The sequence below is a fragment of the Bactrocera oleae genome, chromosome 6, assembly GCF_042242935.1.
Source record: "Bactrocera oleae isolate idBacOlea1 chromosome 6, idBacOlea1, whole genome shotgun sequence".
NCBI classification, from domain to species: Eukaryota; Metazoa; Arthropoda; class Insecta; order Diptera; family Tephritidae; genus Bactrocera; species Bactrocera oleae.
This window is the reverse complement of record NC_091540.1, coordinates 69,983,193-69,999,168: the sequence shown is the minus strand read 5'-3', so window position 1 is coordinate 69,999,168 and position 15,976 is coordinate 69,983,193. Positions and strand designations below refer to the sequence as shown.

Genomic DNA, 15,976 nt, shown 5'->3' with positions numbered 1-15,976 from the left:
GCCGCAACCAGCGCCGACAACAAAAACGTTCTTTCAATTCGCGTTTGTGTGATTTTTTCTTTTAATTTTATTTTGGAAGTGACTTCTCCAATGATGAGTTGTAGCTAAAGATGAAGAGTAACACAATGAATATCCGAAAGGAGATAAATACAATAATAATGAAAGGTTTAAAATAGAAGAAAATGAAGCGAAATTTGAAATGGTGCTGTTGACGTTCTTTTATTAATGCTGCTGAAGCCGACGTCAACGTCGACGACGACGACTGTGACGGCAACGGTGGTAGCACATAAGGCAATGGTAGGATTGGACGACGCATTGTAAACGGAAATATCTTCGACATGTAATGATTGCTCAATGCATATTAACAAATAATTAGCTCAGAGAAAGAATATATTGTTAAGCACAAGGTTGGAAAGTGTAATAAGATGTGTCACATTTAGTGCATTACCAAACATTAAAAAAAATTGATAAAAAATTATTATTGGAAAATTTAAGGACGTTATAACTTTAAATCTGATTAAAACAATATAATTTCCTACCATGTGTGAAATGTAACAATCTGGTATATTGTGATTTTTCTTTTATTGCATGAGTCAACAATGTTGGTTGGCTTTCGGAGTTAGGTGACAACTAAAAATTTATTATAAAGTGGTTGCAAGTGTGCACATAAGTTTTGAAAAAATATACCAACGAAAACTCCGAAGTTAGTTATGGCGGTAAAAAAGAAAACATTTGCTGAACGTAAAAACCGTGAAAAGATCGACAGAAAAATCGATTAACACACCTGTAAACTTTGTCTAAAAAAGAACTTTTACTTTTAAAAAAGAAACCAACCTAACCCTTATTGCGGACCATAAAAATATACAAATATGGACGGACAAAGGGCGCGGGACATCTTAACACTGCTTCAGGAGCGTGTTGTTTGCCTCACGGGTGGTCGTGATAGACGAGGTGGTCCATTGTTATGCTTTCCAGCAACACCAAAACGCGATCGCCTTAAACCGGAGGATTTACGTCGTTTGCTTAGCTATTTAATTATGATACCAAGGTTAGTAGTTACTCATTAAATATAAAATTCTTATATCCTTACATGGTTCCATATCAGAATAAGTTAAAGTCTTATTGTCTATAGAATTTTTATTTTAGCTTTTTACTGCACGTTTTGAAGCTTTAATGTAAAAATATGTATAAAATGAAAACTCCAATTTTAAATTTTGTTCCTGACCTTGTTTAGTCAGTCTACACAAGTTTCGAGTGCAACGTTATATTAATCAGCATATAATTATTTGCTTATATTTCCTTACTTCACACTCTTGTTTTTACACTTATATTTTGCAAGCAATTTCTCTGCTTGGGTTTTGCATTTCTTGTCATCCACTATCCGCTTTTTGGACAAAAGATTGGTGAGGGAAATTCACTTCATATACAGTGCTTGTATAAGCACGTTTGCATATAGTGGCATGATTCATCTAAGTGTTATGCGTTATGGACTCCAAAGCGCCAGGCTTCTGGCTTAATGCAACCTGCGCACATATGGTTTGTCAGCCGGTATATAATAATCATTATATTCATGCTTAAACCAATGGCTACGTATGTGTGCAGTTTATATGTATGTATGTATTTGTGCAGTCCTATACAGTATATGTTTTAGGAAAAACGCACTAAAAATAATAACTTGCATAATAATACACATTTTGGAACAGGCACTCGGAAACAAAAGCGAATTATTGTTATTGTATAAATGCATTATGAAATGCAGAAAATGAAAAATGCATAGAAATACAAAACGAAAAAGATTTACATGAGCATATTTATCACTTTAAAACCTACTAAAGAGGCTTCGTCACTGTCGAATACGTATAAGGAAGCTACACAAATAAGAAACAAACAAAAAACTTAAAAAAATTAAACTAAAACTATATGCATAAAGTGGTAGTGAGGAACCTCACAATCGCACGCAACGCCCCAACAAAACGCACAATTAAAAATAAAAAACGACAACAAAACAACGATAAAAAGAATCAGGCAGCCCCAAAGTACAACAAGGCGAATGAAAAAAATCCAAGTGAAAAATTACGCAAAATAAGCGAAAGAACAAAAACCAAAACAACAAGAACAAATAAACAAAGAGCAGCAATGGAGAAGGTGACGGCGACAGCGACAAAAATGAGGAAAACAACGCCGGTGGCGGCTACGTCGACGACTTGTGACTATAACTGCGGCAATGGCGCGACTTTGGCGACGTTATTGCCTGCCTTCTTGCCTTTCTGCCTGCCTGCCTGTCGAAGCGATGGCAGTGCCACGAACAACGCCTCCTACTACGCCGGCATCATAAACATCATTGTCAGCGAACGTCGACCACAGTGCCAAAACACACAGTGGCATAAATTTCTAAGGAAATCCATAAGCGCTGAAAATACGTCTTTGCATAAATACATTCGTAATAATACAAAAATACAAATGATATATGTCTTCGCATGAGTGTACATATATACATACATAACTACGTATGGAGCTAAATATATAAAATACCCTGCATTAAATCGAAGTTGTTCAAGGCCAGCCAAGACCAAATATTTTTCATAAGTTGTTGCTGCGCCAGAGTCAATATTATTGGAAAAATAAAATCCGACGATTAAAAATATTTGAATAATGCGCTATAAACGCACTTCTCCGACTAAAATGTGTCATTAGCAATGCAACACTTATGTATGTATGCATGTTGGAAAAAAGTATTGACCCAACGTGGATAGTATGGGGACTAGTTCTTTTTTAGACGTTTCTGCTGTTGCCCTATTTATGGATAAGATGCTGCAGTAATGTGCATATTTTTATTTGCATATACCTAAGCGTATGTACACATATACTTATATACTATATGTTCGAATGTACAGCTGAAATCCTTCAATAAGTAACGTGTGTAAGTCGAAATGACTGATTAAGTTTATTATTAAGCAAAATTTGCAAAATACTTTTATTACAACGTAGATTGTTCTTCAAAGAGAAAATGTTGTCTGGCGCAAATATATGATTTTCACCAACGCATGTTGCATATGAAGAGCTCCAGTTATCTGAGGAAACCCGAGTAACTCTTGCATAATTACTTTCTATATATTGAAACAGATTAAACGTCTGCTTATTTATAATTAATGACGAATTATTTAAAACAAAAGGAGTACCTGCATAACATTATCCATATCCTTTTGCATGATCCCCACAAAGCACCCAGCAGGTTTCTGAAGTATTTCAGGGTGCTGGGACTTTGTTAACAGATGCGGTGCAAAACCTCATATTAATCTATCCATCTATGATCCCCAAAACTCACTCAGCTAACATGCCTTTAGATATTCAGGGTTAGGTGTTTTGTTTTTGTTGTGGCGGCAATGCTGGCGAGTTGACAGTCTTTGGCCGTATAAAAATCCGGGTACATTCCGGTTACGTATACCCAATTGTCGGCTCACTTTAGCCAAGTATCGTAGATTCTTCCGCATATCTATTCGATTTTTGTTTATTATTTATTTTTTTATTTTTTTGGTATGGCGCGCTATCTATTGTACGCTTAATGATATAACTTCAGTTATGCTGTTTGTTCTTGTTTTACACACACAAACGTGTTCGACGACATTCGAAACGACCGATAAGTATTTAGCTTAGTGCCTTCTTTAATGTCTCACTGCCCCAACAGAACTGATTATATTTCTGTACACGTAAGCATGACTGTTTTTTGATTGAAAACTGTCGCATTCTAAAAAAGATATCAAGAATGCCACATTTTAGAAAATATTTCTGTTTTATCAAAGAAAAAAATTAAAAGCAATCAGTGCAAGCGCGTTATCACTCTATTGTCGGGGCTTAATGATGTATTTTACTGTGGCTGCTTTTGTTCTAAAAATACACACATCACAAGCGAACCGCCTAATTATCTCGTCACAGACAGCTGTGTGTCGCCGACAATTCTTATCAGCATTTTCTCATAGCATCGTCATAGCGGGTGCGAATTCCAAACAGCTCCATTCAGCAGCCAGCATGGCCACTGCGCTGGGTCGCTTATCAGCGCGCCAACAGCAATTGTGGAAGTAACTAACATACATAGACACCTATTTACATATTTACTTAATTCTATTTCGAATTGTGTTGCTATTTTTCACAGATGCTCGGCTATTTGCTTTTGTTTGATACATTCCTAGTGCATTCCACTTCCATGCATACATACATACATACATATATTCATATTCGCAAAACTTCGTGTGATTTATCTTTTCTTGAAGACGGCTATGGTGTCGAATATCATGAATTTGTTTTGAATTGTCTATGTTTATATATTGATTGTGGTTCAATCTACATATATGCCTGCGGCTGTGTATATTTATTAGGTGCGCTTGTCACCGGAAACAGACAGGCGTTGTGTGAGTAATATGAACCTACGTGTGTTTTTGCAGAAAAGTTATAATAATAATTTAAATAAGAAACACTCATATAAGTAATAAAATACTTTTACACACTTCACATGTTATCTACTCAAATTTTGTATCGAATTTTTTATAACAGCTGCTATAATCGATACCAAATACAGTGCTAACCGACATTTCAACATAGCGGCCGAAAAATACCTAACCAAGGTTCTTAAGGAAAAGTTGACCCAAAATTAAAAATTAAAATAGATAGAAGACATATGTTATTCTCCCACTACCGATATTCACTTACTACCCAAGCCTATCCAATCCTTAACAGGAGCTATGTAAAGTGCTCAGCAACACTACAGAACCAAGGCATAATGATACTAGCTGCACTTAACCTACAAGTATTGCAAACTTTTGATCCAATCATCCATGTAACGTTATTCAAAGACATAGAGCGCTGTCTTCACTCTCACCCCAGTTGACAGGGCAGACAACGTACCCTCAAGGTATTTCGCAGAGTGAAGCCCACCAAACCTACAACGTCTGTATATAGAAATATAAGAACTAGTCATCTTCACGAAATTTGGTATAAATTATTGTCAAAGATAATGCTACGAACTTCGAATATATTCCTCAGATCGGAGCATTATAGCATATAGCTGCCATACAAAATGATCGGTAACAATTAAGGTCTTATATGGAAATTTTTTTTTATTTTGCAAGATATCTTTACGAAATTCGACATAGATTATTTTCAAAGACACCGAACATATTGTTCAGATTGGACCACAATAACAAATACGTTTTCAGATTTAGTTATATACATATATAGTTGCTATAAGAAATGCACCCGTGAAGGATGCAGCCAAAAGATATCAATGCAAAATTTTAGAATTTTAAACTCCATTTCAAAATGCAATAATTGTAGCACCTAGTCAAGCACCCTGTACGCACGTACCATAATTATTTTACTTTTACTTTATATAACCCTTATAAGGTACCGACAGGTTTTCTAAGCCGATAAAAAAGAACAAAAGCATATATTTATGAGTACATTACCCACGTCATTTTATTTGAGGTCTAATCCCAAAGAATCAAGTGTGTGACAGACGCAATTGTCGCATAGCTCCTATTTCGACATTTATATACATTTTAATTATGCATTCAAAACCACACATAGGAAAGAGTTAAGATACGCATACGCATACCTACATACATACATATACGTATGAATATGTATCATTTGTACGTATGTACATATGTATGTGTGTATGTATGTATATGTGCCGATTCAAATAACGTTGTGGTTTGTGGTTAACTAATATCAAACAACTATATTAATTAATAAAATAGCGGAAAATCAGTTCAAAAGGCGATATTATTTGGGTTTATAGCATGATACAAATTTTTTGATATCTTTTTACTGAAAATATAATTTTTTTTTTTATAATTTAATGTTTTTTAAAATCTTTATGATCATTATATAAATATTTATTTAATTAAAACGTGGTTGTTTCTCTTGCCTCAGAGTTTATTGCGTGATCTCTATCCTGTCCATTGGATCACTCATTGCGCCAAAAGCTTGTTTATCAAAATATTTTTTTATTATAATAAAGAAATTAATGAAAAGAAATTGTGTCAGCATATTAATTCATTGTAAAAAATCTTAATTTATGCAAAATTTAAACAATCGCTATACCAATGTATGCTTGTGTGTGCATGTGTGTCGCAGTTCATTGCCTCATTGGGCGTGTGTAGTCACATACGCCGGTGCGCGGTCTGCTGTTTTCGCTCCTATTTTTACGGCTTGTTCACATCGAGCCATTCACACGTTCACACTGCCCCCTTCTCTCTCTCTCGTTCTCTTTTGGGCTCTCGTTTCACGCAGTATACCACCTTTTACGCTTTTATTAAAGCTCCAACTAATTTCACTAATTTCTTATTCTTTCATTTCCTTATAGTGATTCGGCGAAGAACCTCGGCTTCACGGTCATCATTGATATGCGAGGCAATGGCAATTGCTCCACCAACCTAAAGACAATACTGAAAGTACTGCAGGAGCACTTTAGCGCTAACATACACAACGTGGTGCTCATTAAACCGGATAATTTTTGGCAGAAGCAACGCGCTTCGATATCGACAAATAAATACAAATTTGAAACATCGAATATATCGATCGAGGCGCTACACAAAATAGCCGAAGCGCATCAATTGACTTCCGATTTTGACGGCACGCAGCCGTACGATCACCAACAGTGGACCGAATCGCGTTTGGCAATCGAAGATTTCTTTTGGCAAGCGAGCGATATGGCCGATCGCATTGACGATCTGCAGGAAGACTTGCAGCGCAATGATTTCGCTGAAGATGTTAACGGCGCAAAGCATTCACTCGATCATCACAACGAAATGAAGAAGAAAATACAAAATCTGCCGATTGAAGATTTGGAATTGCAGAGCAAGAAATTGCTCGCTAAGATCAATAAGAATGCCGGTAGCGCTGGTGTGCCCGGCCGACAGGTGAGTGTATACAGCTGGAATATGAAAATTCAATAAAATAATATAATTCTTATTTCGTCTACAGCCCTGTGTTGGCTCCGGCGCCGACTGTGGTGGCAGCGATTCCGGCACTTCAACACAGACGCAAAACTCTTCGCCAGCTTTTCGCGCTGCCAACAATAATCCTGATATGGCCGCGGCCATCAATAAAGCGCTGCGTCAAGTTGACCTCATACGCAATGGCCAACAGCGTTTGCTCACCTTGTGGCAACACAAAAAGTCCAAGTTGGATCAGTGTTTTCAATGGCGTCTCTTCGAGCAGGATTGCGAGAAAATGTTCGATTGGATATTGCACAATCGCGATGTCTTTCAGATGTCTTATGTCGAAATTGGACATAATTATTCTGTGGCGAAGTCACTGCAGGATGAGCATCAGAAATTCGCAGTCGCCTCCATGAATGTGTCAGTGAATATTGATCGCATACTTGCCGTGGCCTCACGCCTCATTGAGAGTCAACATTACGCAGCGCAACACATCAAAACACTAGCCACGCGCCTCGATCGCACATGGAAAGACTTTGCCGCTGGTCTGGATGAACGCACAGCGGTGCTGCAGCTGAGCGTACTCTTCCACCACAAGGCGGAACAGTATTGCAATAGTGTGGCCTCTTGGGCAGCCGCCTGTCAGGCCTCGCAACCGCTACCATCGGACATACAGAGCCTGGAGACAGCAATACGTACGCATCAGTCACTGTACGAAGCCATGTGTCAGGCCTACACGGAGGTGCACTCGACCAGCAAGAAACTACTCTACCAATTAGATCATCTGGTACAGGTGTGCAATCAACCACCGCCGCCTGGTGTGCCCGATCACCGCAAGAACAGTAGCTTTAATAAATATGAACGCCAAAACCCGGCAGCTGACTACAGTGAGGGCGCTTCACATGTGCTCGCTGTAATCCACCAAATACTGGGACATCACCGCTCATTGGAGGCGAAGTGGCATCAAGAGAAAATACGATTGCATCAAACATTGGCGTTGCGCCTCTTCCAAGAGGATGTGAAACAAGTGTTGGATTGGCTGAAGAATCATGGTGAGGTGTTTTTGCGCAAGAATACCGGCATTGGACGCAACCTGCAAAAGGCGCGCGTCTATCAAAAGTCGCACGAACACTTTGAGAATGTGGCACAGAACACGTATAGCAATGCGGAGAAACTGCTTTCGGCAGCAGACGAGCTGGCACGAAGTGGCGAGGCTGATCCCAATGAGATTTACTCAGTGGCACGCGAGCTGGAGTTGCAGGTGGCCAGTTTCGCCGAGCGCGTAGAACAAAGACGTCGTCGCTTGGAAATGGCTGTTATATTTTACACACACGAAAAGGAGGTCACCGCTTGGATTGATCAATTGCGTACCGACGTGTCCACCGATCAAACTATGCTTTCTCAAGAGAATCTCGAAGGCATCGAACGACATCTGCAGCAATTCCGTGAGCAACAGGAAAGCACACTCAAAGGTTGCATGCAGACCATAGCTCAAGGCGAGGCGCTGTTGCAGGAAATGCGCTCACTCGAATATGACGAGAATAGTTTATCCATATCGGGACTTGAAACGACTTTAGAGAAGCTGACCAAACAGAAAGTGGAATTGGAGGAGCTTTGGTCAGCGCGTCAATACCGCGCCGATCTAATACTCCGTTTACGCTACTTCGAGCGTGACGCAATGGAACTCTCATCACAGTTGGAGATTTGGTCGGAGGAGTTGCAGCATGCCGACTTATCACGTGACTACCAAAAAGCAGAACAATTGATACGCATGCACAACGACTCCGTAACTGACATACAGAACACCACTTATGAGGTGCTACAGCAGGGACAGGACCTACTGCAAATGTTCGAAACGGCTGGCATCATTTCGATGGCTGATGCCACGCACACAGCGCAGGCGCGCATACAGTACCTCTTGGACTTTTTGGGCGAACGTGAAATTGACCTTGAGGAACTGTCTGAAGCGAAGCGCGCGAAATTGGAGCAAGCCGTGCAGCTGTGCCAGTTTCAAAATGATGCCAATCAAGTAATATCGTGGATACGCAATGGTGAAGCCATGCTGGTGGCCAGTTTTGTTACGCCCAATAGCTTGCAGGAGGCCGAACAGCTACGCAAGGAACACGAACAATTCCAGGTGCGTTTGTTTTGAAGTGTTTTTTTAATTATTTCTTTTCTACTTTCGTATTAATTACGTCCACAGGTTGCTATTGAGAAAACACACACCTCCGCCGTACAGGTAAAATATCGCGCCGATGCACTCATCAATGCCAATCATTACGATCCACAATCGATACGAGAAATCTCCGATGACGTCACCAAGAAGTGGCAACAACTGGTCACCTACGCCGAAGAGCGTCACAAATTGGTGACCGCCTCAATGAATTTCTACAAAACCGCGGAGCAAGTATGCTCCGTACTCGACAGCCTAGAGCGCGAGTATCGCCGCGAAGACGATTGGTGCGGCGGCGGTGGCTCTAGTGATAAAGCGCAAACTATTGTGCAGCTAATTTCGAAGCATCAGGAACAAAAGGAGGCATTCCTCAAAGCGTGCACACTGGCACGTCGCACCGCCGAAACATTCCTTAAATATGCAAATCGTTCGCAACAGTACTACAAGTACCAGTCGCAGGGTAACTGCGAGACACACGTACGCACCATACTCGATAAGCTGTTGACGCAGGAGAATCAGGTGCTCGAATTTTGGACACAACGCAAGAAATCGCTGGATCAGTGTCAGCAATTTGTGCTGTTCGAGCGCAGCGCTAAGCAAGCCATCGAATGGATACACAACACCGGTGAGGCCTATCTCTCCTCACGCACCAATCTGGTGGGTAAAACACGCGAAGAGACCGAGGGTCTGCTCAAAGAGCACAACGAATTTCGCGGCACGGCGAAGGAAACGCGTGAGCGTGTTAAACTGCTCATCCAGCTGGCCGATAGCTTGGTGGAGAAGGGTCATGCACATGCTAGCGCCATCAAGCAATGGGTGGCGTCTGTCGATCAAAGGTGTGTTCTAGTAAATTTTTCTTGTAATACTTCAAGTTTAATACTCGATTTGTTGGTTTTGACAGATATAAGGACTTCAGCAATCGCATGGACACTTATAGAGAACAGTTGGAAAAGTCATTGGGCATGTCAATGGTGGTACCGGTAGAGTCGGACGCAAACTCTTCAATTAGTTCTGCTTCTGGTAAGTAACCGTTAAAAAACAGTTAGCGAGAGCAAAGTGCTTAGAGATCAAGCTTTCTCACACAAACTTTATTTCTCTTAATATGAAATCGAAGCTCTTCTGCTTTTAAAATGTTCCTTTCTTATATATTATTTAGTTATACATAGTAAAAACAACAAATATGCATTAATTTCAGGCTCCACCACCGATCGTCACTCAGATCCTTCGCTGGAGGCCAAACTCACCACATCCTCCACGGCCGCATCGAAGGAGATTAACGAAGAGAAACGTAAATCCGCACGCAGAAAAGAATTCATTATGGCCGAATTAATGCAGACTGAACGTACCTATGTAAAAGACTTGGAAACTTGCATCAAATGCTTCCTTGAAGAATTCCGCACTGGGCAGGGTGTGCCAGCTGCATTGGCCGGCAAGGAGGACACACTCTTCGGCAATATACGTGAAATTTATAATTTCCATCAGAAGATATTTCTACGCGAATTGGAGAAATACGAGACCATGCCCGAAGATGTTGGCCATTGTTTCGTCACTTGGGCTACGAAATTCGATATGTATGTGTATTATTGCAAAAATAAACCGATCTCGAATAATCTGATGGTACAACATTCGGGCACCTATTTCGATGAGTTGCAACATCGACACAAGGTCGAACATCCCTTACCAGCTTTTCTCATCAAGCCCGTACAACGTATTACGAAATACCAATTATTACTCAAGGATTTACTCTCCTGCTGCGAGGAAAGTCATGGTGAAATCAAGGAAGGTTTAGAGGTTATGTTAAATGTGCCGAAGAAGGCGAACGACGCAATGCATTTGTCATTGTTGGAGAACTGTGATCTGCCCATAGATAATTTGGGCGAGGTGGTGTTGCAGGATGCATTCCAAGCTTGGGATACAAAGCAATTGATACGCAAAGGACGTGAGCGGCGTGTATTCTTATTCGAATTGTATTTACTCTTTGCCAAGGAGGTGAAGGACTCAAACGGTTCCGTTAAATATCAATTCAAAAGTAAACTCATGACAACCGGTCAGTTAGATATTGAATAATAATAATTTACAGTTAGTTTCAACTCGTTATCAATAATCTTTGCAGATATGGGCATCACCGAACACATCGAGGGCGATGAAACTAAATTCGCTGTGTGGACAGGCCGTTCGCCAATGCTCTCCGACTGCCGTATTGTATTAAAGGCAAATAGCTTGGAGACTAAACAGGTGGGTAAAGCAAAATTTGAGGGACTTAATTTTTTTTCATTTGACTCATTAAAATATAAAATAGTAATTTTCCATCTGTTTGAAAACGTTCAGTCACAAAAATTGTAAATATTCTATACGATACGAGCTGATGTTGATTGAATAGGGTTAGGGTAGTTCAAAGTGTATAGCTAACAATATTTTTGAATTTGATGTTTGAAAATTTCTATTTCTAAACGAAATATAAAAATATGGATATCAATTTAAAGAAGTTTAAAAAGGCTTAATTAAAAAGAAAATTGAACTGTGTTGCCACCTCTTAATTTTATTATATTAATAATTTGATATATTAAAAAATTATGTTTGATATACATACATATTATATTTAGAAATTTTTATGATACAAATAATATATCTTTTCGGAACGTACCGATATTGGACCACTATAGCACATAGCCGAAACACATACTGATCAATCAGAATCAAGTTTTTGTAGGGAAAATTTTTATATTCGACAAGATATCTTCACGAAATTTGGCATACATTATTTTTCAAGGCAACGGTAAAATAGATTTGAACGGTACATTCTCCAAATACATGTTTCAGATGAGACCACTATAGTCTATAGCCGCCGTAAAAACAGAACAATCAAATTCAAGTTCATCTTCAGATACTTTTTTATTTGAGAAGCATATTATATCTACAGTGCAACCGAAGTTAATTTCTTTTTTGTTCCAACAAAATGTAAGCTCTTTGTATAAATTAAGCCACCTTTTTGTCATATAAAGTCTCTCCTCGCAGGGTTTGAAAATAATTTTTTAAATTCTTCAGAATTGTTTGAAATTACTTGATATCGTAATATAACCTATAAAATTATGCAGAAGCTTTTATCTGTTATGTGTAACAATATTTGGTCGGTTTCAAAGTCTCTTCTCTAACTTCATTTACTATTTCACCAGGTTTGGGTGAAGAAAATGCGCGAAGTTATGCAAGAAACCTGCTTTTCGGGCACCTCGCTAACACTACCGAAGTCGCCGGCGAAGAATTCTGGCTCATCGCAACGTTCGTCGCGCGATTTAGATGAACCACTGACGGAGAATGATCACGATCGCTGCTCATTGGCCAGCTTTGGTTCCGGCAATACCACAGATAGTGACAATAAGGTAAGTACTTTCAATACCATTCCCAGGAAAGACGACCCGAAGTAACGAAATTCGCTTTAAAAGTGAAAATAATGAGAGAAGAACGCGCTTCATGCAACCGGTTATGAGCAATCAGCTTTTCCAGTGTATTTTAATTGCGTTAGTAGGGCTAATGTATATTAGCATATTTCACACATTTCATAGAATACTAAAGCAACAATTAAAATAAAAAGTAGTGAAAATTCACACCCTCATTTTCCTGTTTCTCGCAAACACATTAATTGTATCACATTTCCTTTGAATTATTTTTTTTTTCTGTTTTGGTTTTTCCTTGTTTTTTTTTGTGTTTTGAGCTGCACTTGCCAACAACTTTTACCTTGATGGTCAGCAATGAAATGCCAAGTCTTGCCAATATTTTCATAAATTAGAATATAAGTTGTTAAGAATATATTATAGCGAACAAATGCTTCGTTATATTTCCGGCGAAGTGTGCATACCTGTACCATGCATATATGTATGTAAGCACAATTTTTTGCTTGAGTGGCTGGCCGCCTGTTTGCTGTCATTCGATGATTTCATCGTGTGCTTTTGTCCCATATTCCTTTAAAGGAACCGCAATAATAATAATAATAATAATGATAATAAAGTGAAAGCAATGAAAAAGCGAAATTAAACAGATAGACCCTACATATGCTTACATGCATACCATCTAATCAAATTTGACCCGGACTGGCCAAAAATACTACATATTAACGTATTTGAATACAAATATTAATTATCGCCTTCTAAATAGGCGCCTGAATACAAGCATGCCTTTTGGTACGAGTCTAGCATTGACGCGCTTTATACCCAAAACATTAACCAAAATGTGTCGAGCATTGACACGCTTTATACCCAAAACATTAACCAAAATGTGTCGAGCATTGACACCCTTTATACCCAAAGCATTAACCAAAATGTGTTGGTACAATCTATAAAAAATGTTGAGAACCTTTGCTAACTCTCTGATGCCAATACGACGATTTTCAAGCACTGTTTCTTTAATTTTTTCGATGTTATCGTCATTAACAGAGCTGGCTGAGCGACTCGCATGCGGCAAGTTTTCGATGACTTCACGACCTTCAAAAAATGCGGGTCAAATTGAACACATGGTATATTCGTGCAGACTCCAGCCGGAATAAGTGTATCTAAGTGACTTCTTCTTCGGCTCTCTGCCTAAAGTACCTTCTAATTGCATAAATTAGCACACCAAATGCATTTGCCGCTCAAAACTTGTGTAATAATTTGCACTTCCTTGCATCGCTCCAGCAGAAGATTTCTACATATCAATAGTTATATTATAATAAAGCTTCAAATGCGTAGCTTACAATGTGCCCAAGCGTACTGGTTTATTATATGGTATAAAATAAGTTTTGATATTAAATAAATACGCATGCTGGCTATAAAGAAAAGCTCGCTGCTGCGGTGAAAGGTCCACAATTGTGTAGCAGCTTTTATGTCTCGCATCTGCAGCAATGCGCATCGCATCTGCTGTAACAGCTGCAGCCGCACCACACCGCGAGTGTGAGCATATAATTTGGCCTACCTCACGTTGGAATTTGGTGTACATTTATGCACGAAAATTCGTTGCCAGTTGTTGTATATATTATCTGTGTCGTCTTTTCTATGATTTAACCATTTTCCAGCCACGCTTTTCTCCCCCACAAACAGGTGCGCTCACGCAGAGCTTCTAACAATATTCTTTTAGCGAGTGTAAATGGAAACAGAGGGAGAGAGAGAGAGACAGTGAGCGTGAGCGAATATATATTGCGAGCGCATTTCTCAACCCCAGCAAAAGCTTCGTGCTATAAACTAATAACACTTAATTTATGCGCTCTCTTCTGAGCAGCGACTTATAGTAATAAGCACTTAAATACATATGTTTATTTTGATACGCAAGACTTCGACGTATATGCTTAGCATTTTGTTTGTTTAATATTAATTGAAATGCGATATAATTGTTACAAAACATGCCTATATTAAATTTATGCACCGCCGCAAACAGTTTACCCCCACCTCTTTTGGCAAAGTTCTCACTAATAAAAACGTTTTTTTTTCGAGCATTTTCTTCCTCTTCAAAATGTATTAAAAAAAGTTGTTTATTATTTCTCAACACTTTAGTTATTTTATTGTCGAATTTCTATTAATTTTGTTAAAATCATGAGGAAAAGTATGCGATAAGTATAATATAATATATAATTATAGGTATGCTTTCGAGATATTCACCGAATTGTAACTTAACGTGTATTTCCTTGTTTCCTTGTAACATTGTTAAAAACTGTCGAAAACAAAAAGAAATTGATGAAATCCTCCCAAACATTCTAAAATGCATACAAACTTCGATAGGATTTCATTCTGCTCAGATGTTCATATCTGACGATATTTTTAAAAATCTTTCCGTGTAATGTCTCTCAAATATCAAATATTGAGATCCGCACCATAATCTTGTTCCTTTTGCCACGTTTATTTGATATCATACGTAAATTTGGCTAATATTTTATTGCTGCCTTGCCAATCAAAGAAAGGCAATAAAGCGTGGGCTACTATTAGGCGCATTGCAAATGTCCATATAGATATGAAAATATTTGACGCAGTCAGTCACCTATACAGCTGTGATAATATGATAATAAATTGGTTATGATTTGTGGCAAGAATAATATTGTGACATTGGCAGCAAATTACAGTTATAAAACTAGAAGTAATGAATCGAATTTTTGCTTATACTATATATATATATAGCTACTTAGTTAGTTAAGTAAAACATTTTAACAAGTTATTTATTGAAGGGGCAGGGTATTTTTTTAATATGAACAAAAATTTAATATATCGCAGTGATTAGATTCTTTGCTTTGAAAGGTTTTAATTAATATGAACAAATGTTAGGAGTGTTTAAGGAATCCTAACCTTCAAAACGCACCGTTGAATTTTGGGCTGATGAACTTAAACGTGATCGTACTAGGCTTGAAGACGATCCACGCGAATGACGACCAAAAACCGTAACCACGCCAGAAATCCTTGAGCAAGTTCGTAATATTGTTGGTGAAGATCCAAGTTTGACAGTTTAGTTTTTTGGGAGGAGTTTTGTTGATTGATTATCTGCAAAAAGATAAAACAATCAGCTCTGAATGTTATCACAGCCTTTTGAATAAGCTGGATGAAAAAATTCGTGAGAAAAGACCTGGTTTGTAGCACAAACAAATCATTTTCATCAAGTCAATACACCTGCTCACAAAGTTGTTTTAACAATGACAAAATTAAACGAATTAAAGTACGAATTGCTTGAGCATCCACCGTATTCTTCGGGTATTTGGCAGAGCTGCCGGAAAGTCATTTTATTGATGGCATAAAACTATTATAAGATCATTGGAATAAATGTATTGAAATTAAGGGAGATTATATTGAACAAAAAAATATATTTCGTACCAAAAACAGTATTTTTTTATTTCGAGCGCAGAAACTTTTCAACCAAC

The 15,976-nt window shown here is 38.5% G+C and overlaps 1 protein-coding gene across 1 annotated transcript in view; it reads left to right on the top strand.

The window, feature by feature from the left end:
• Nucleotides 1–869: 869 nt before the first annotated feature.
• trio (trio Rho guanine nucleotide exchange factor) overlaps nucleotides 870–15,976 on the top strand; it is a 66,548-nt gene continuing 51,441 nt past the window's right edge. The window contains exons 1-8 of the mRNA XM_036364185.2: nucleotides 870–1,048; nucleotides 6,362–6,917; nucleotides 6,982–9,075; nucleotides 9,142–9,947; nucleotides 10,013–10,131; nucleotides 10,307–11,158; nucleotides 11,225–11,346; nucleotides 12,285–12,488. Coding sequence (XP_036220078.1) covers nucleotides 870–1,048; nucleotides 6,362–6,917; nucleotides 6,982–9,075; nucleotides 9,142–9,947; nucleotides 10,013–10,131; nucleotides 10,307–11,158; nucleotides 11,225–11,346; nucleotides 12,285–12,488 — 4,932 coding nt within the window. The remainder of the gene's footprint in view (nucleotides 1,049–6,361; nucleotides 6,918–6,981; nucleotides 9,076–9,141; nucleotides 9,948–10,012; nucleotides 10,132–10,306; nucleotides 11,159–11,224; nucleotides 11,347–12,284; nucleotides 12,489–15,976) is intronic.